Raw genomic sequence first — 22,031 nt, 5'->3', positions numbered from 1 at the left:
ACAATAAAAAAGATGAAGAGTTATTTTCATATATCTTTAAAATTGCATTATTCTAACTCATCAAAACTTTTTACATATAAAGAACAAGAAATTCTTAGGAAATACGTGTAGTTTCAAAATGTTATCATGCTCAGAGGCCCCAAAAACATTAAAAGTGTCACATAAATTTGTCAGATTAAAGCTCTAATACCACGGATGAACACTAGAGGTCCTCATAAGATAAGGAATCGTTTGACCTCTAATGCTATTTAGCTCATTCTCAGTGTATAAGAATGAAAATAATCCATAGAATCAGTTGATATAGACTGTACTGTCAGTGTACTTTTACATAATTATTTTGTATAGGTGCTTAAAGAGCATTAAAATCTTTTTTTAATCTTTTAAGGAAAAATTATATGATTTATATACATATATACAATCTCACTGATAGAATAAAAAATCTTATAAGTATGACACTATACTGCTCAGTTCACTTAATTAGAATGAGAAACAAATACATCAACTAAGTTAATATGTATTTATTTTTAATATATTTGTTTATAATTATTTCACAGATGCTTATAGATCATTAAAATAATATTTAAAAATGGATGTAGATCATAAAACATGGTAACTATTTAAAATAGGGTCTCTTTTGTTAACATTGGTTAATGAACTAACACACGAACGAACAACGAACAATATATTTGTACTCAATTTTCTTCAAACTTCATCAGAATGATGTAAAAACACGGGCGATGAGAGTCTGTAAAGGCGTCCCTGATGCATCAAATGCTGTTGCCATGGCAAATAAATAAAAATACAAAATACATTCAAATATTTGTTTCCTGTGTTTTTGATGCAGATAGCATGCCTAGAATTTTATTTTCCATTTTCAATTTTCAATGATTTATTATATATTTAAAGTGCAGCATCCTAACTCTTTGAAACTTTTTTCATACAAATAACTATTCATTCTGATTAAACACAGTTCATTTCATAATTATACAAAACTCCACGAATGAAAGAAAATTAAAAAACAAATCTGATCTCACTCTGCTCTGCACTCTATGTGTGTGTTTGTGTGGTAAGTGGCTGAGTGTAAGGAGGTGGGATGGGTGGTAAGAGAAAGAGTCAGACAGGAGGAGAGACAGTTAGGGTTAGTCCAAAGGGTTATTGTGAATGCATGTGCCAACTGGGCACCGTTTTCCTGATGCTATCGGGATGGCGACTGCCAGACGGCGAGGGCCCGGTCAACGCTGCTTGCAGCTTTAATTTTATTTTATTTTTCCATTACCAAATGCCTATTTTTGTCTTACATTTTGTTTGTTTATTTATAGTCTTATCTTATTATTTTTAATTTATTTTATTTTTTGCCATTACCAAATGCCTATGGGCATTTTACCTTTTTATTTATTTATTTATTTATTGCCTTATCTTATTATTATGGAATTTATTTTATATTATTTTCCCATTACCGTACTCAAAAAAAAAAAAATCACATACAGTATCCAAAAGACTGGCAAAAAATATTTTATTTAACCATCTACAAGCAGCACTGGATTACATATTCACAAGACAAAATATAGTGCATAACATTTTCTGAACACCAGGATAATTATTAAAGGTAAATAAATAATAAAATATTAAAATATAAATACATAAAATTGGTAAAAAGAGAGGTTTTTAAGCATTACAGAGAGCATCTAACCTGTCTAGGGTTTTAGGATTTCGATTCGACCTGTTAACAGTTTTTGTTAAAGGTCACAGTGCAGGAGATTTTCTCTTTTGTCGACCCCTCCTTGAAAGCGAACAGAAAGTACATAACTTTCCGCACCTTTGCCAACTCCGCGATCCTCTCTCCAAACTCCTGAATATCCGCTTCCAGACATTTAATGGGCGAATCCTCTGGATCCCCGGCGTTCCTCCAGAACTGTCCGATGGGCTCCAGCAGCTGTCTGGTCATCAGGTTGGTCAGGTCAGGCGTCCAGAGCTGGCAGATCCCGGTGACGGTGAAGCGTCCCGTTCCCTGCAGGCTGACGTTCCAGCGGCAGAAGGTCAGATCCTGATCGCTGAAGTCCAGCCGATAGACAGATTCATGCGGGAGCAGCAGCCTCTCGCCGTCCTGCCGCTTCTGGCCCTTCTGCTGAAGCGACTGGACCCTGAGACGCATCACCTCCGTCAGCTGCAGGTCCTCTGTGAAGTTCAGCTCCATTTCTGAACCCATTGTGTTTGAGTCGAGGGAGGATGGGTGTATTGTGTGCTTGTGGTTTGCTTTTGTGCGACTGACTGAATAAATGTCTCCTCTCTCAACCTCTTTCCATTCCCACCCCTCCACCCGCCTCTAAGGCCCCACGGGGCAAAAAGCCTGGTTTAGTTGGGGACTTTATTGATTCTGCCACACATGCTTTGAGCCGCCGGATGAGTTTTGGGAGCAGGAGGAGGAGCGAATCAACCAGAGATTCACTGCTAGGGACGGGTTTGACGTGTTGCAGCACTAAGCAACAGATGCTTAATGCTGTTGGAGGGGAGAAAAAAAGCTTTGGATTATTTAAATATGCATCTGAATGATAATACTGCTAATTTTTTTTTATTATATTATTTTACCAAAAGCCTTTTTTTGTTTTATCTTATCTTATCTTATCTTATTATTAATACTATTTTATTATAGCGTTTTTTAAATTTTAATTTAACTCATTAAAGGAGTAATGATGTCTGTTTTTGTCTTATCTTATTATTTTTATTATTAATATTATTTTTATCATAGCTTTTTTCCTATTACCAAATGCCTGTGGACAATTTTTTTGTCTTTTTTTGTTTCTTTTAACATTTAGTAATGTTATTATTAACATTTCATTAATTATTAATTATTATTATTATTTTTTATTATTTTACCAAATGCCTATGAAATTGTTTTGTCTTATTATTTTTATTATTATTGTACATGTTTATTGTACTATTTTTTTATTTTATTTTATGTTTTATTGTCTCATTATTATTTGTATTATTAGTTTTATTAATTAATGTCTTTTTTTATTATAGTATGCATTTTATTTGTATTTATTTTATTACCAATTGCCTATGGACATTTCTTTTGTCTTATCTTATTATTATTATTAATTTTTCTTTTTTATTATAGCAATTTTTTTTATTTTCTTGAAGGAATGATGTCTTTTTTTTTTATTTTTATTTTTTTTATAACTTTTTTTTTATTACCAAATGCCATTTTTTGTATTATCTTATTAGTAGTAGTAGTAGTAGTAGTAGTACTAGTAGTATTTATTATTTATTATATATTTTTTTAAAGTTAGCCAATTTTATTATCCATTACCAAATGCCTATGGACTCTTTTTTTTTTATATATATATATATATATATATATATATATATATATATATATATATAATTTTTTACTATTATTTATATAGTATAGAGTTTTTAGCATTATGGCACTCTGAATTGAGGGTAAAAATGTGCGTAATGTCATGAAAATGTGCAAATAAAGTTTAAATAAATCTTATATATTAATTTCATATTCAATATAGTGTATATTTTCAATGGGAAAACATATTAAAGTATTAAAAAGTAGTACAATAAGAAGTACTACAAATGAAATTTAGTAATTTAGAAATTACAAAAACACAAAAATGAAAAAATTATAAAGCTTAAAAAGATAATACTTAAAATATACTATGCAAAACAATTATTACGTTTTTATGTTTGGAGTGAGCATGTTCTTGATAGCTTTCACATGATTCACCCATAAGCTTTTGTAATTCCATGTTTTTTATGGTTTTTGTTTCTCCTTATATTCTTGTCTGAATTTATTTGAAAACTATCTTTTTTTTTTGTCTGTTTCTAGGTTATCCCAGATTGGAAGGACCAGGAATGGGACAAGCAGAAACCAGAGAGCTATGCTGGGATTTTTCACTTCCGATTCTGGCGTTTTGGAGAATGGGTGGATGTTGTTATCGATGACCGACTGCCAACCGCAAACGGACAGCTCGTTTACTGCCACTCCAACGACAGTAATGAGTTCTGGAGCGCACTGGTGGAGAAAGCCTATGCCAAGTAATTAACACAGCCAATATCACAGAAAAAGCCATCATGTATTTAATATAACATGATTTAAAAACATTCTTAATGCTGTTTAGACGTTTGGGATCAGTAAGATTTTAATGTCTTTAGGGAAGTCTCTTATGGTCATTAAGGCTGTATTTATTTAATCAAAAATACAGAAAAAGAACTGTAAAATTGTGAAATATTATTTCAATTTAAAATACCTCTTTTCTTTGTATGTTAAAATTTAATTTATTTCTGTGATCAAAGCTGAATTTTCAGGATCATTATTCCAGTCTTCAGTGTCACATGATTCTCCAGAAATCATTCCCCTGGTGAAAAAAACAGCTAAAACCAGCCTAGGCTGGGTTGGCTGGTTTTAGCTGGTCGTCAGGCTGGTTTTAGAGGGGTTTTGGACATTTTTCCGGCCTGACCAGCCTGGCCAAGCTAGGAGACCAGCTAAAACCAGCTACTTCCAGCTTAAACCAGCTAATACCAGCCAACCAACCTGGTTTTAGCTGGTTTTTATATGCTGATTTGCTGCTCAAGAAACAGTTCTGATTATACATTGATAAATTACAAACATTTTACAAACATTGTTTCTAGCATGATTAGCAAGTTGTTAGATTAACAAGTTTCTAGCATGTTTCTAACATGGTTAGCAATGTAGTAGCATGTTTCTAGCATGATTAACAAGTTGCTAGCAAATTTTTAACATTTAACAAGTTGCTAGCATGTTTATAGCACGACTAGCAAGATGCTAGCATGTTTCTAACATGGTTAGCAAAATGTTAACATGTTTTAACATGATTAGCAAGTTGTTACTTTACCAAGATTAACAAGTTGTTAGCATGCTTATAGCATGAATAGCAAGTTGCTAGCAAGTTTTTAGCAAACCAGCCTAGCAAGATTAACAAATTGTTAGCATGTTTATAGCATGATTAGCAAGATTATCAAGTTACTAGCATGTTTATAACATGACTAGCAAGATACTAGCATGTTTCTAGCATGATAAGCAAGTTGTTGGCATGTTTCTTACATGATTAGCGAATTACTAGCATGATTAGCAAGTTGCTAGCAAGTTTTTAGCAAGATTAACAAGTTGTTAGCATGCTTATAGCATGATTAGCAAGTTGCTAGCAAGTTTTTAGAAAGATTAACGAGTTGTTAGCATTTTTATAGCATGATTAGCAAGTTTTTAGCAAGATTAACAAGTTGTTAGCATGTTTATAACATGACTAGCAAGATACTAGCATGTTTCTAGCATGATTAGCGAATTGCTAGCATGATTAGCAAGTTGCTAGCAAGATTAACAAGTTGCTAGCATGTTTATAGCATGACTAGCAAGATGTTAGCATGATTAACAAGTTTCTAGCATGATTCTAACATGGTTAGCAATATGTTAGCATGTTTCTAGCACGATTAACAAGTTGGTAGCAAATTTTTAGCAAGATTAACAAGTTGCTAGCATGTTTATAACATGACTAGCAAGATGCTAGCATGATAAACAAGTTGCTAGCATGATTCTAACATGGTTAGCAATATGTTAGCATGTTTCTAGCACGATTAACAAGTTGGTAGCATGTTTTAACATGATTAGCAAGTTGCTAGCAAGTTTTTAACAAGATTAACAAGTTGCTAGCATGTTTATAGCAAGACTAGCAACTTTCTAGTATGATTAACAATTTATAATCATGCTAGCAACATGCTAATCATCTAATCTATCAATATAAAGTTTAAAACTTCAAGCTTTTACAGCTGCTTTAAAGTTTCAGGCTAGGCTTTCTCAAGCCAGCCTAAAGTTTGTCTATTGTCTATTATTCATCTGTTCTGTCATTAATCAGGTTATGTGGGTGTTATGATTCTCTGGATGGCGGAAACACGGCTGATGCTCTTGTTGATTTCACTGGTGGAGTATCTGAACCCATGGATCTACTGGAAGGGAAGTTCAAACAGGAAGAAGAGGGCCGAAATCAGCTTTTCGAGCGAGTTCTGAAGATCCACAACAGAGGAGGCCTGATCAGCTGCTCCATTAGAGTGAGATTCACACACATTTGTGTTAAAGGAACACTCCACTTTTTTGGAAATAGGCTCATTCTCCAACTCCCCCCGAGTTAATAAGCTGAGTTTTACCGTTTTGAAATCCATTCAGCCGTTCTCCTGTTCTGGCGATATCACTTTTAGCATAGCTTAGCATAGATCATTGAATCCTATGAGACCAATAGCATCGCGTTCAAAAATGAAGTTTCCATATTTGTCCTATTTAAAACTTGACTCTTCTGTAGTTATATCATGAATATTTCATATTTGCTGCCGTAATATCAGAGGTGGGTAGTAACGAATTACATTTACTTGAGTACATTTTTTGGGTAACTAGTACTTTTAGAGTATATTTAAAGATACTTTTACTCTTACTCAAGTACATTTATAGTGAAAAAACTTTACTTTTACTTCGCTACATTTGATGGCGTTCCTCCATTATTGTCCTCAGAAACGTGTCCTTGGAATTTTCATTTCATGTCTGATAAAACTGCGTTAATGCTGCTTTGTATTCAGCTGTTGCTATGGAAACCGTAATATTCCAGCGCTCTTAAAGCGCCCCCTAGTGACAGAAAGAATTTTTCATTTCCAATACATTTTTTTCAGCTGTTTATGGTCAAATGATTGCAATTATCAACCCATGTTTTTATGCAGCAAACACAGAGTTGTAAATGTAAAAAGTTAAGGTGCCTTCTAAAAATATAAACAAGTACAGTAATATTTGTTTTAAATAAATATAATAAATTATATACTCAATTTATCCCTTTTAATGTTATAAAGGATGCCATAGTGTAACATATTTTGTTTTTGTGTGAAACTGTATCTGAATTTTAAATCATGCCATTTTATGGTTTAATATTCTACTTTACATTGTCCAATCCCATTACTGTTTATTTTACTTTTGCTTATATATATATATATATATAAAAAAGGAGTTTTTTATTTGGGTTAGTTAAATTAATTTTCGGGCTACCAAAATGTGAAGAGTACCTGCCCGAAGGGCTACCAGAAATTTTGCGAACCCTGTGTATATATATATATAAACACCTTTCTTCAGCCTATGTTTTCAAGGAGAGGTGTGCAGAAGCTTTCCAAACAGTTTGAAATTCAGGGTTTTCACTTCATATCAATCAGATCAGAAGTAACTACTTGAGTACTTTTTCCATCGGATACTTTTTTACTCTTACTCAAGTAACTATTAAGATTGTTACTTTTACTCTTACCTGAGTAAATATTTCCATAAGTACTTGTACTTTTACTTGAGTACAGATTTTGGGTACTCACCTCTGCGTAATATGGACGCAGCAGGCGGAGTAATATCACGCAGCGCCTGAAATGAGTTCCCAGCTAGGTTAGCATTTCCACATGTGCTGCGTGATATTACTCCGCCTGCTGCGTCCTTATTACGGCAGCAAACTTCCTTGACTATTACGCCGGAATGAGAGTGTAGTTCCTAATCTTATCTGCCTAGAAAATCGCAGCTTTACATGATGATATAACTACAGAAGAGTCAAGTTTTAAATAGAACAAATATGGAAACTTGTTGGTCATTTTTGAACGCGATGCTATTGGTCTAATAGGATTCAATGATCTATGTTAAGCTATGCTAAAAGTGATATCGCCAGAACAGGAGAACGGCTAAATGGATTTCAAAACTGTAAAACTCAGCTTATTAACTCAGAGGGAGTTGGAGAATGAGCCTATTTCCAAATAAAGTGGAGTGTTCCTTTAAGACAGTACTGTGTCTCATCCCAGTGTCATGTTTTCACATTTGGATGCTCTTTATCGTAGGCGACAACTCAGGCGGACATGGAAGCCCGTTTAGACTGCGGTCTGGTCAAAGGTCACGCATATGCGGTGACGGATGTGCGTAAAGTGCGACTAGGCACCGGTCTGCTGGCGTTCTTCAAATCAGAAAAGCTCTCCATGATCCGCATGAGGAACCCGTGGGGTCAGAGAGAGTGGAACGGAGCTTGGAGCGACAGGTTTGTGAACATTTGGAAACTGTTTGGCTTTACTGTCGAGTGTGTGGTTTGTGAGGGGGGCTGTTACAGCACACATTTAAAGAAGTTCACTTCCAGAACAAAAATGTACAGGTAATGTACTCACCCCCTTGTCATCCAAGATGTTCATGTCTTTCTTTCTTCATTCGTAAAGAAATTGCTTTTTGAGGGAAAACATTTTAAGATTTCTCTCCATATAGTGGACTTCTATGGCAAGTTTGAGCTTCCAAAATGCAGTTTAAATGCAGCTTCAAAGGGCTCTAAATGATCCCAGCCAAGGAAGAAGGGTCTTATCTAGTGAAATGATTGGTTATTTTCTAAAAAAAAAAAAAAAAATTTGTATACTTTTTAACCTCAAATTCTCGTCTTGTCTAGCTCTGCGTCAACTCTGTGTATTCCGGTTCATGACAGTTAGGGTATGTCAAAAAACTCCCATCTCATTTTCTTCTCCAACTTCTAAATCGTTCTACATCCCTGCAGAAGTAACGACCAAGTGTTTATAAAGTAAACATGCAAAGAAGATCAAATGGCCTTCACAAATCCCTTCACAGCGATGTAGGACAATTGTTTTTTGTCTTATCTTATTATTGTTATTCTTTTTTTTTTCTTTGCCTTTTTTGGCCTGTTAGTTTTTTATTATTAATTGTATTGTTTGTCATTTTTATTATACTGTAGTATTTTTATTTTTATTTATTTACTTTTATTTATTTATTTATTTATTATTAATTATAATATTTCTATTATAGTATTTTTAGTATTTACCAAATGCCTGTGCACATTGTTTTGATATTATTAGTATTATTAATTTAATTATTAATGTCATTTTTATTGTAGTATGCATTGTATTTCATTTTAATTTATTTTATTACCTAATGCCTATGGACATTTTTTTTATCTTATCTTATCTTTTTATTTTTATTACTAATATTATTATTATTGCATTTATTTTTATATGTTATTATTTTCCGATTACCAAATGCCTTTGGACAGTTTTTTGTCTTATCTTATTATTTTATTAATACTATTATTTTATTTGATTATTTTTCAAGTTACCCAGTTTCAATACCCATTACCAAATGCCTATGAAAGTTTTACTTTATTTTCATTAGATTGTCATGTAGTAAATTTATTAATTAATTGTTGTTATTATTTTATAGACTTTTTTGCCTTGTTATATTATTTTTATTATAAATTTTACAATTCATTTAATTGTTATTTTTGCATTTATTTAGTTTTGTTTTATCTTTTAAGTTACCCAATTTCATTACCCATTACCAAATGCCTGGATATTTCACTTTTTTTGTCTCATTATTTTCATTACATTGTCATGCAGTAAATTTATGTATTTATTTATTTCTATTATTTATTTTTGTTATGAGAGAGAGAGATAGATAGATAGATAGATAGATAGATAGATAGATAGATAGATAGATAGATAGATAGATAGATAGATAGATAGATAGATAGATAGATAGATAGATAGATAGATATACAAGGCTATATAACATTTTCATTTTACTAAATGTTTTTTAATTTGGGGGTAGGACAATCAATTTGAAGGAATTTTATCAAAGGTAACTTAATTCTTAAATTTTTAATATAACAAAATGAGCAGAAAATGAGACGTGAGTTTTTCGACATACCCTAACTGTATTGAACTGGAATACACAGAGTTGACGCAGAGCTAGACAAGATGAGCATTTGAGGTTAAAATTTATAAATTGTAAGACCCTTCTTCCTCGGCTGCGTTCACTTAGAGCCCTTTGAAGCTGCATTTTGGAAGTTCAAACTCAGGGGCACCATAGAAGTCCACTATATGGAGAGAAATCCTGAAAGGTTTTCCTCAAAAAACATAATTTCTTTACGACTGAAGAAAGAAAGATATGAACATCTTGGATGACAAGGGGGTGAGTACATTATCTGTACATTTTTGTTCTAAAGGGGACTACACCTTTAAAAAACGAATGCATAATGCTCCAACATAAATTTGCTGACTAAATTCAGTATTATGTATTGCACTGTTTGTGCATTGAAAGAAAACTTAGTTTAACTTGGCCTTATTATAAGCAGGAGTTTCTCCCTGATGTAAATAGTTTGATTTAGGCCACAGAAGCACTTCATGTGATCATGTAAACAAATTCCTCAATCGCTAGACAGCATTCGCCTAATGCTAACATTACTGATGAATGTGCTAAACTATGAGGAAGAGATGATTTAGAGTGAAACATGATTTGTAAATAAGAAAGATTAAAGTATTGAGGTTATTCTGCATACTGCATGACTCATCCATGTAAAAAAAAAACGGATGCTATGGAAAAAACAGGAAATGTTAGGCTGTGCTCACACACAACACTCTTTGTTTCAAACCACAGTTTGTGACTTGTGTTGTAAATGTTCAAATGTATTTTTGAGCTCATACTGCCACCTACTGGAGAACAAACTCAACATCATATTTCAGCTTTGTGAAAGCGCATTTGTTCATGGGTCAAAGTTAAGATGTCCACGTCAAAAGAAATTTACAAAAGTGATTGTATGTCCATAGAATGTAAGGAAAGTGTCTACTTTTAAGGTTTCAAATATGTTTTTGGAGAATAAATGTCAAAATTTGGTTTTAATGTTGAAAATAATAATGAAATAATGTTATATTGTCACTCAAACAACATGCTTATTCTGACTTGTACAAATGGGCAAAACCTTGGATAGTGATTTTTGTTGTACAGTAAATATGTCTGACAAGATTGTTATACTGAATGACATTTTAGTAGGTGCTTCTGTAAAGTAGGGAAAAATATATGATATTTATTTTTTGATCAGAAAAACGAAAATGCAATTAAATTAAAGAGAAATTTTTTAAATATTTTTTTTTGAAAAACAACAATTTAAAGCAGTATTGCACTTATTTTGTATGCTTAATCCTTTTTTTGTCTTTGACCCTCATGCTTTGCCAATAATCATGTGGACATTGCAGGATTTTGGGTGTGAAAACCACATTTATATTTATAAATTATTTATTTATAAACTCATTAAAATAATTGGTATTGATGTACAAGGCTATATAACATTTTCATTTTACTAAATGTGTTTTAATTTGGGGGTGGGACAATCAATTTGAATAAATTTTATCAAAGGTAACTTAACCCTTGTGCAACCTTATGGACATTTTTGTCCATTTCAATTTTGTTTTTGTTATAAGTGTGCCTGTGTTAATGCCAACTGTATACATTTTGGCTCAGGTGTTTATTTTTATTGAAATTTTAATATTTCACCCTCATTTCCTTCAAAAAAATAATACTCTCCATACAAAAAATACTTACACTCAGGACCTTAAGGACAAAAATGTCAATATTGAAACCCATTAAAACTGCAATTTTTTAACCCAGGGCATTTTGACTATAAAATTATGCAATATTTGCTAAAAGGCATTCATTCTATCGGCAAGGCTTAAAATTTTACATTTTTACAATTTTTTTTTTTTTTTTACTAGATTATGCCATTTTTTTTTTTTTAATTTTGCATATACATAAAAAAAAGTAACACTACATAGCAAATATAAATTCCTCAAAATTAATGTTGTTGTTCTCCACTGACACACCCAAGAATCTAATAAGCAAAGAAAAAAATTCTGCTTAACATTTAGTATATGGAAAATAACTAATATTATTACTATTTTTCATTTTTTTTCATCAAAAAACACCTGTGGCATTATGTAAACAAACCAGCATTTAAAGAGTTACAATTCTGAAAATTAATGAATGTTTGGTATCTATGGATAGAACAGATGCTGGTTAAAAAAATCAACATCAGTGAAAGTGGAAAAAAAATATTGAATTTTTTTTTTTTTTTTTGAAGGGTTAATTGTTACATTTTTGATGTTGTTTATTTTTCTTTGTATATTTAAAATTTTCTAAAAATTAATCTCACAATTTTTACATGTATACACAGTGGAAATTATATTAAAGGTCTATTTTTTCTGTTTGTCTGTCTGTAGCTCAGAGGAGTGGAAGAGAGTCAGTAAGAGTGAGCGAGAGAGGTTGGGTGTGACTGTGCAGGATGATGGCGAGTTCTGGTAAGATTCAGATTTCAGGACTTTGTGCATTGAAATTGTGAAGGGCAATTATATTGCTATCTCAGAAAAACACAGAATAATCAGTTTCCTCTTAAAACAAACAAAATGAGCATTGCCATTGTTTTCATCAATGTGCAACCTGTTAATATCTGCGAATATCTCAAATAATATGTTTTATGTTTTTTAATTTGTGACATGCTGTTGATTATTACAGAAAATAATTTTGCATATTTTAGTTTATCAGTCCCTTGTTTTGTCCTGAACAGTTAAACTACCCACTGTTCTTCCGAAAAATCCTTAAGGTCCCACAGATTCTTAAAATTTTCAGGATATTTGTGTATGTGAACCCCTTCCAACAATGACTGTATGAGTTTGAGATCCATCTTTTCACACTGAGGACAACTGAGGAACTCATGCAACTATTACAGAAGGTTCAAACGGTCACTGATGCTCCAGAAGGAAAAAACATGCATTAAGAGCTGGGGGTGAACACTTTTGAACAGAATGAAGATTTGTATATTTTTCTTATTTTGCCTAAATATCACTTTTTTTTCATTTAGTACTGCCCTTTAGAAGCTACAGAGGATAATTACATGTTTCCCAGAAGACAAATAAGTCAAATTTACCCTGATCTTCAAATTCCAAAAGTTTTCACCCCCAGCACTTAATGCATCTTTTTTCCTTCTGGAGCATCAGTGAGCGTTTGAAGCTTCTGTAATAGTTGCATATGAGTCTCTCAGTTGTCCTCAGTGTGAAAAGATGGATCTCAAAATCATAATCATCAACAGAATAACACAGATGCTGAACTCAAACTTAAACTCCTCATGAAACTATTCAGTTTTTTTGTAACTGATGACCATTTTGTTCCATTCTGCTGTTTCCAATATCTTTCTTCTCCCAGGATGGATTTTGAGGATTTCTGCAAGTATTTCACAGACCTCATTCTGTGCCGTTTGATTAACACTTCATACCTGAGCATCCACAAGACCTGGGAGGAGGAAGTGATGCGGGGTTCCTGGTCTCGCCACGACGATCCTTTAAGAAACCGATCAGGAGGTTGCGTCAACCACAAAGCCACGTTCCTCCAGAACCCACAGGTGTGACGCTCATTCACAAGCCTGTGTGTGTTTGTTTATTGTGTAGATGTGTACTGAAGAGTGTGTCACTTGTGTTTTTTTAGTATGTGTTTGATGTGACAAAGCCAGAGGACGAGGTTCTGATCTGCTTGGAGCAGCAGGACAAGAGAGCTCAATCCAAAGATGGGAAAGGAGAAAACATAGCCATCGGATTTGACATCCAAAAAGTAAGTACGTTAGGGCTGTCAAATCAATTAATTGTGATCAATTGCAGCAAAATAGAAGTTTTTGTTTACATAATATACATGTAAAACAAATTTTGCAATATTTATTCCTGTGATTTCAAAGCTGATTTTTTTTGCATCATTACTCCAGTCACATGATCCTTCAGAAATCATTCTAATATTCTGATTTGCTGCCCAATTTTTTTTAAAATCATTATTATGTTGAAAACCACTGAGTAGAATTTTTTTCAGGTTTCTTTGATGAATAGAGAGTTCAGAAGAACAGCATTTATCAGAAATAGAAGACTTTTGTAACATTACAAATGTCTTTATCATCACTTTTGATAAATTTAAAGCATCCTTGCTAAATAAAAGTATTCATTTCTATAATTTCTTTCACAAAAAATAAAAAATATAATAAAATAAATTATACTGAGTCTAAGCTTTAGAATGGTATGGTGTGTAATGTTACAAAAGCTTTTTATTTCAGATAAATGCTGATCTTTGGATCTTTTTATTCATCAAAGAATCCTAGAAAGAAATTACTCAACTGTTTTAAATATTGATAATAATAATAATGCATATTTTCTTAAGCAGCAAATCAGCATATTAGAATAATTTCTGAAGGATCATGTGATACTAAAGACTAGAGTAATGATGTGGAAAATTCAGCTATGAAATCAAAGGAATAAATTACATTTTAAAATATATTAAAATACATATATTTTAAACAGTAAAATATTTCAAAATATTTAAAAAGCATTTAAAATCCTACTGCTCAAAAGTGTATGACTACTAGTGCATATATAAACATATACCCCCGGTTTCACAGACGAGGATTAAGCCTAGTCCCAGACTAAAATGTAAGTCTGAGCTGTTTCAACTAACAGAAACTTGCATCGACTGATCTTAAAATATATCAGTGCCTTTGTTTTGTCTCAAGATGCACACTAGTAATGGTTTTTTTTCTAAGCTTGTTTATAAAAATGACTTAAATGTCCTAATTGAACTATGGCCTAATCCTGGCTTAGTCTAAATTCTGTCTGTGAAACCAGGCCATACTGCCCTCCAAAGGCAGAGTGCAGTAACTACACCAACACTGAAACTGAGAAAAATGCCTTTAAAGTTTTTACAGCAGCTAGTCAAACATGTTGAAATTCTGTTGAAAAACTCTTGTTTCTCTGAAACGCGACACAATTTAACCAGAAGACTTTGCCACAAGACAAAACAGTTGTCACAAAGTGCATTTTAAGCCTTAACTCAATTTTGACCAAATGTGTAGTTACTGCGCTTTGCCTTTGGAGGGCAGCATATAGTTTTAGTGACAAAAAGAAGTATTCAGAATGCATGATTTAACCTACTGTCTGCAAATGAGTGGAACTGGGCTGAGAATTGAACAAATGTGTAAGATTCAAACAGGATTAAGTGAAAATACACTAAAAATAATAGTTGAAAGCAAAAATACTACAAAATCCACATATGTGACCCTGGACCACAAAACCAGTCTTAAGCTGCACAGGTTTATTTGTAGCAATAAATTACAAATTTACATAGTATGGGTCAAAATGATCAGTTTTTATTGTATGCCAAAAATCATTAGGATATTAAGTAAAGATCATGTTCCATGAAGATATTTTGCAAAGTTCCAACTGTAAATATCTCAAAACTGAATTTTTGATTAGTAATATGCATTGCTAAGAACTTCACATGGACAGCTTTAACAGTGATTTTCTCAATATTTCGTTTTTTTCGCACACGCAGATTGCAGATTTTCAAATAGTTGTATCTCAGCAAATATTCTAACAAACCATACATCAATGGAAAGCTTATTCAGCGTTCATGTGATGTATAAATCTCAATTTTAAATTGATCATTATGACTGGTTTTGTAGTCCAGGCTCACATATTTAGTTTGAATAAAACAGCATAAAATGGGTATTCAGCAAATAGTGACCCTGGACCACAAAAGCAGTCTTAAGTCGCTGGGGTATATTTGTAGCAATAGCCAAAAATACATTGCATGGGTCAAAATTTTTGATTTTTTTTTTATTCTTTTATGCCAAAAATCATTAAGAAATTAAGTAAAGATGAAGTTCCATGAAGATTTTTTGTAAAATTCCTACTGTAAACATATCAAAATGTAATTTTTGATTTGTAATATGCATTGTTAAGAACCTAATTTGGACAACTTTAAAGGTGATTTTCTCAGTATTTTAGATTTTTTTGCATCCTCAGATTCCAGATTTTCAAATAGATGTATCTCGGTCAAATATTGTCCTATCCTAACAAACCATACATCAATAGAAAGCTTATTTATTGAGCTTTCATATGATGTATAAATCTCAGTTTTGTCAAATTTAACCTTATGACTGGTTTTGTGGTCCAGGGTCACATATGATATTAATTAATTGGTCACCTATAAACAAAGATGTGTTTTCTGATCTAGGTCGAGCTCAACCGAATATACCGCATGCACGCCATCCAGAAAACGGTGGGCACCTCCGTCTACATTAACTCCCGCAGCGTGTTTGTACGCAAGGACCTGAAAGAAGGCCGCTACGTCATCATTCCCACCACATTTGACCCCGGCCTGCAGGGAGACTTCCTGTTGCGCATCTTCACGGATGTACCTTCCGCCTTCAAGTAATACATCACAAATATATAGTTTGCAGTAGTCTTTTGTTTTTGAGTGTGTTAAACAAGACTGCATTGTGTTTAGGGAGCTGACATTAGATGAGCCGACCCAAACCTGTTGGACGGGGTGTTGTGGGTATCCAAAACTGGTCACACAGGTGCATGTCCACAGAGCGGACGGACTCAAGGCTCAGGATTCAGATGGATGTGAGTAATGGCACGTTATGCAATACATATTGTTTTAAAGCAGCTTTGCGGTAACTAACAAGAAAATCAGTGATGCAAACTTCTACTAGTTCTGCTGTAAAGCGGATCGAAAAAGAATGCATAGTCGTTATCTACAACATAATTTAAAGTTATTCAGATATGATCAATCTGCCCAGATTTATTTCATAATTTCAGACAGATTTTGCTACCAATCTTGCTTTTTGCCTATATACACTACCAGTCAAAAGTTTGTGAACAGTAAGATTTTGAATGGTTTTGTAAAGAAGTTTCTTCTGCTCACCAAGCCTGCATTTATTTGATCCAAAATACAGAAAAAGCGGTAAGATTGTGAAATATTTGTAGTATTTAAAATAACTGCTTTCTATTTGAATATATATTTCCTGTGATCAAAGCTAAATTTTCAGCATCGTTACTCCAGTTTTCAGTGTCACACGATCCTTCAGAAATCATTCTAATACATTTTTTATTAATATGATCGATATTTAAAACAGTTAAGTACATTATTACCAGCATTTATTGATTAATAGAAATAGCATTAATAGTTTAGCATTTATTTGAAGTAAAAGCTTTTGTAACATTATACACTATGCCATTCTAAAGCTAGATAGAAATTAATACATTTATTTAGTGAGGATGCTTTAAATTGCTTAAAAAATTTTAATAAATTAATACAGTTAATAAAGATTTTTATTTCAGACAAATGATTTTCATCTGAATTTTATATTCATCAAAGAAACCTAAGCAAATTCTACTCAGCAACTCAACATAATAATAAATGTTTGTTTTTTTAACAGCAGATCAGAATATTAGAATGATTTCTGAAGGATCATGTGACTGGAGTAATGATGCCAAAAATTCAGCTTTAAAAACCACAGGAATAAAATACATTTTAAAATATATTCAAATAGAAAACATTATTTTAAATAGTAAAAATATTTCGCTGTACTTGTACTTGTACCTGTAAATGTCTTACTGTTCAAAAACTTTTGACTGGTAGTGTAAGTCAGGCACAATAATGATCACGTAAGAATATCTAAGATTTATTAAAAAATGATCAATTTAGTTGAAATACATGTGCCAAGTCTTTAAAATTGTTATTATTATTATGTTATAAAAATGTTAGTCATTGCATTAAAAAATGTGCTTTTTAATGTTTTAAACCTACAAGCATTTTTGTAGTGAAATGTTTTTAAAAATATTTACAACCATTTTAATTACTTTAATTAAAAATAAGTTACAACTACCTAAAATAATACAATTATTTATATTATATATATAATATTATTATTTATTATTATTTTTTTTATTTATTTTTTTTGCAATACATTTTGTTTTTCAGGAATCATTGAATATGAAGTTCGAAAGAACAGCATTTATTTAAAATAAAAATCTTTGTAACATTATAAATGTCTTTTCTGTCACTTTTGATCAATTCAATGCGTCCTTGCTAAATAAAAGTATAAATTGTTTTGAAAAAACTGAATGGTAGTATACATTTTTTTTTAATCCTTTTGATTTATATTATAAATGCTATTATAATATTATATTGTATGTATTTTTGCTTATTTTTTGCATGGGAAATGTGTTATTTTCAGAAACTCTCTCACTTAGACACAGTCTTAAATTTAATGATTTGCTTGAAAAATGACAACAAAAATGGGCAAGACTGTTAATAATTTAAAACTGAACTCTTTTTTTTTTTTTTTTTTTTTTATAAAATGCTTTTAATAAATGTTTGTAGTTTGTACTGTATTTTAAGAATTTCAGCTTCTTAATTAGATCTTCCTGTCGTTTCAGCATCTGACCCATACGTCATCATCAGCTGTGAGGGAGAGAAGGTTCGTTCTGCGGTGCACAAAAACACACAGAGCCCAGACTTTGACGTGAAGGCTGTGTTCTACAGGAAGAAGCCGAAAGAGGCGATCCGAATTCAGGTGCCGGTCTTTTAGAAATGATTAGAAATGCATTCCTCGTGTTCCCTCCTATAATCTGCCTTTTTCTCTCACATCATTGTCAATCAGATCTACAACCAGAACCTTCTGAAGGATTCGTTCATGGGTCAGGTGGTTCTGAGCGGCGACGTGTCCGACCTGCAACAGCTTCACACCCTTCACCTGCGGGACAAAGGAAACCGGCAAAACAACGACCTCTCGGGTCTGGTCTCAGTGAGCCTCACTACCAGCGAGGTCCTCACCAACATCTGAGCATATTATACGGTGACTTTAGCGGGTTTTTAGCACGTTCGGTGTCTGTGGTTAATCAGAGAGTACTTTTAAGCACTTGATGTGGTGTATTACACTTATATTTACTGTGGGAAGCAAATGTACTTGTTTACAAGCACTTAAAGAGACAGTTCAGCAACAAAATATAAATTCTGTCATCATTTTCTCACCCTCAGGTTGTTTTGTTCTTCTGCTGTGCATTAAAAAATATATTTTGGTAACTAATCAGTTGTCGGTAGCCATTGACTTCCATGATAGGGGAAAAGTCAATGGGTACCGTCACCTGTTTGGTTACCAACATTATTCAGAATATCTGTTTTTGTATTCAACAGAAGAATAAAAACTCATACAGACTTGCTACAGCTTGATTGTGATTAAACAATAACAGGATTTTTGGGTGTACTGTCCCTTTAAATGTAATTTTCTGGTATTATGTGCTTTCAGTTGTTTTATTGAAAAAAATTATATCACGATATCGTAGGGCATGCATTTATATCAGTATATGAAATAACATGCAGTATACCACTATATATTTCAGTTTTATATTTTGTATGTTAGCATAATTTAATCTGAAATGGAGGGTAAAGGGCTTCTAGTGTTTAATCTTCTAGTGTTTACACAAAATGTGTTTTCCATAGTCTTGACCACATTTTGTTTTTATGCATCAGTTTATCAAGCTTTTGATAAAGGAAACATTTCTACACATGATGAGGTATTTATCCAGTGTTTTAGTATGTTTAAAATGGTGTTTGAAGTAAATATAAACCAAACAGACATGTGAAAACCTCTCTGTTTAAGAAAGAGCCAATGCATGATGACTATGAATCGTGTTTTAGAGCCTACAGCTGTTAAAAATACATTTTAAACATTAAATATATATATAAGTGATCTGTTATAAATATTGTTTACTATTATTATCCACACAGTGTAAAGGCCAGGTAAGACCACTAGGTGTCAGTATGTCAACAGAGGAAGAAGCAGGTTTTTGGCTTTTTCTTTTTCAAGTAGTAATATGCATACAAATATTATTATACAGCACATAAATGATTGATGCCTCTTGATACAAAGGGAAATAATCACAAACAAACTTGAAATATCAAAATGACATCCTAAAGCCAAATACAAAATGCCAAGACACGTTTTAGATGTGAACTATGAAAATCTAACTACAACTGTGCCATTTTACAATCACTATGAATTATTTTGATTTCATTGTTTCATTACCTTTCAGTTTCAATGCATGTAATGCCTGTTGTTTACAGATGAATAGATGTGCCTTATCAGAACGGGTAAAATAGCCAAATAAATCTTCTGTGATGTATCTTTTTGTATACTGCGATTGTGTTTTTCCTCACTGTTTCACATAATAAATAAAGTTTAATAGAATGTTAAGTTATTTGTTATAAGTTACTTGAAACTTGGAGGGATGGTACTCACACCTCCAACAACGTCCGACAGAGGAGCTACAGCGAACAAAAGTATGAAATTACTCATAACTCCTAAACTGTCAGTCACAGGCTCACGTGTCTTATGTCGTTGGAATGGCCAAATTTTGGGGTATTTTGGATTTTTTGCTAAATCTAGTTTTGCAAACTATTCCTAGGTTTTTCGCTCGATCGGAACCAAACCAGTCGCAAAGAGACGCCAAAATGTTCGAAAGGGGCATGGCACTTTTAGTAAAATGCCTATAACTCCTGAAAGGATTGAGATCTCTCCGCTAAACTCAGAACACATATGTGACCCTGGACCACAAAACCAGTCTTAAGTCGCTGGGGTATATTTGTAGCAATAGCCAAAAATACACTGTATGGGTCAAAATTATTGATTTTTCTTTTATGCCAAAAATCATTAGGAAATTAAGTAAAGATCATGTTCCATGAAGATTTTTTGTAAAATTCCTACTATAAATATATCAAAATGTAATTTTTGATTAGTAATATGCATAGTTAAGAATTTAATTTGGACAACTTTAAAGGTGATTTTCTCAGTATTTTAATTTTTTTGCACCCTCAGATTCCAGATTTTCAAATAGATGTATCTCGGCCAAATATTGTCCTATCCTAACAAACCATACATCAATAGAAAGCTTATTTACTGAGCTTTCATATGATGTATACATCTCAGTTTTGTAAAATTTAACCTTATGACTGGTTTTGTGGTCCAGGGTCAATGTAAGAGATTTCAATCTGAGGTGGCAGGACAAAAATCGTAGAGCTTGGCCACTTGGCGCTATAACATAAAAAAATACAATATAAATACTTTTTTAAACCGCATGTTTAAAAAAAGTATATATCATTGAATTATATATGCAAGAGATTCCAATATGAAACAAGTCTTTATTAACTGAGACACTGACTCCTTCATTTTTTATTTTTATTTTTTACTTTTTTTTTCAAATATAGACCTAAGCAATGAACATTTATTCCTTTTTTCTTCAGAATCGTGATCTCCACTTCAATTTATCCAGAATCATGCAGCTTTAGTTTACATGTTTATTACTGTATACAATATGTGACCCTGGACCACAAAACCAGTCATAAGGTTAAATTTTACAAAACTGAGATATATACATCATATAAAAGCTCAATAAATAAGCTTTCTATTGATGTATGGTTTGTTAGGATAGGACCATATTTGGCCGAGATACATCTATTTGAAAATCTGAAATCTAAGGGTGCAAAAAAATCTAAATGCTGAGAAAATCACCTTTAAAGTTCTTCAAATTAAGTTCTTAACAATGCATATTACTAATCAAAAATTACATTTTGATATATTTATAGTAGGAATTTTACAAAAAATCTTCATGGAACATGATCTTTACTTAATTTCCTAATGATTTTTGGCATAAAAGAAAAATCAATAATTTTGACCCATATAATGTATTTTTGGCTATTGCTACAAATATACCCCAGCGACTTAAAGGGATAGTTCACCCAAAAATGAAAATTTGATGTTTATCTGCTTACCCCCAATGCATCCAAGATGTAGGTTACTTTGTTTCCTCAGAAAAACACAAACGAAGATTTTTAACGAAAACCGGTGCAGTCTGCCAGCCTTATCATTGATGTGGATGGGCACCAGACCTTTAAAAGTAAACAAAAACATGCACAGACAAATCCAAATTACACCCCGCGGCTCGTGATAATACATTGATGTCCTAAGACACGAAACGATCGGTTTTTGTGAGAAACTAAACAGTATTTATATCATTTTTACCTTTGATACACAGCCATGTCCATCTGTCATGTGCATCAGTCACGTCACATTAGCACGCGCTCTGGCGTAGAATACGCAAACGTCGTAAGGGGAAATCAGTGAAAAGTCCCGGATGAGTTTGCACAAACTAACATAATCTTTTAGCTTTAAATCGGTTTAAACAATCAGGATACGCGCAAGTAATTACCATTTTGAATAGCCGCTATACACACAATCTCTGTGCACTGTGTAAACAATGAGTGTCGTATACATGCGACAGATCGCTTCCGGCGTTTGCGTATTCTA

The 22,031-nt window shown here is 32.5% G+C and overlaps 2 protein-coding genes across 2 annotated transcripts in view; one reads left to right on the top strand and one right to left on the bottom strand.

Annotated features, from left to right (window-relative positions):
- capn5a (calpain 5a) overlaps positions 1–19,922 on the top strand; it is a 46,236-nt gene extending 26,314 nt beyond the window's left edge. Inside the window, exons 4-13 of the mRNA XM_073850074.1 lie at positions 3,842–4,050; positions 5,883–6,075; positions 7,870–8,063; positions 12,070–12,147; positions 13,049–13,244; positions 13,328–13,450; positions 15,893–16,089; positions 16,166–16,287; positions 18,106–18,242; positions 18,330–19,922. Coding sequence (XP_073706175.1) covers positions 3,842–4,050; positions 5,883–6,075; positions 7,870–8,063; positions 12,070–12,147; positions 13,049–13,244; positions 13,328–13,450; positions 15,893–16,089; positions 16,166–16,287; positions 18,106–18,242; positions 18,330–18,512 — 1,632 coding nt within the window. The 3' untranslated portion in view covers positions 18,513–19,922. The remainder of the gene's footprint in view (positions 1–3,841; positions 4,051–5,882; positions 6,076–7,869; positions 8,064–12,069; positions 12,148–13,048; positions 13,245–13,327; positions 13,451–15,892; positions 16,090–16,165; positions 16,288–18,105; positions 18,243–18,329) is intronic.
- ompa (olfactory marker protein a) lies at positions 1,503–2,281 on the bottom strand. The gene has a single exon (XM_073850075.1). It carries the CDS (start codon positions 2,204–2,206, stop codon positions 1,724–1,726), a length of 483 nt encoding a protein of 160 aa, XP_073706176.1. The 5' UTR covers positions 2,207–2,281; the 3' UTR covers positions 1,503–1,723.
- Positions 19,923–22,031: the final 2,109 nt, after the last annotated feature.

Source organism: Garra rufa, chromosome 11 (assembly GCF_049309525.1).
Source record: "Garra rufa chromosome 11, GarRuf1.0, whole genome shotgun sequence".
In the NCBI taxonomy this organism is placed as follows: Eukaryota; Metazoa; Chordata; class Actinopteri; order Cypriniformes; family Cyprinidae; genus Garra; species Garra rufa.
Note: the sequence above shows the minus strand (reverse complement) of the source record. Positions and strands in the feature narration are given on the sequence as shown.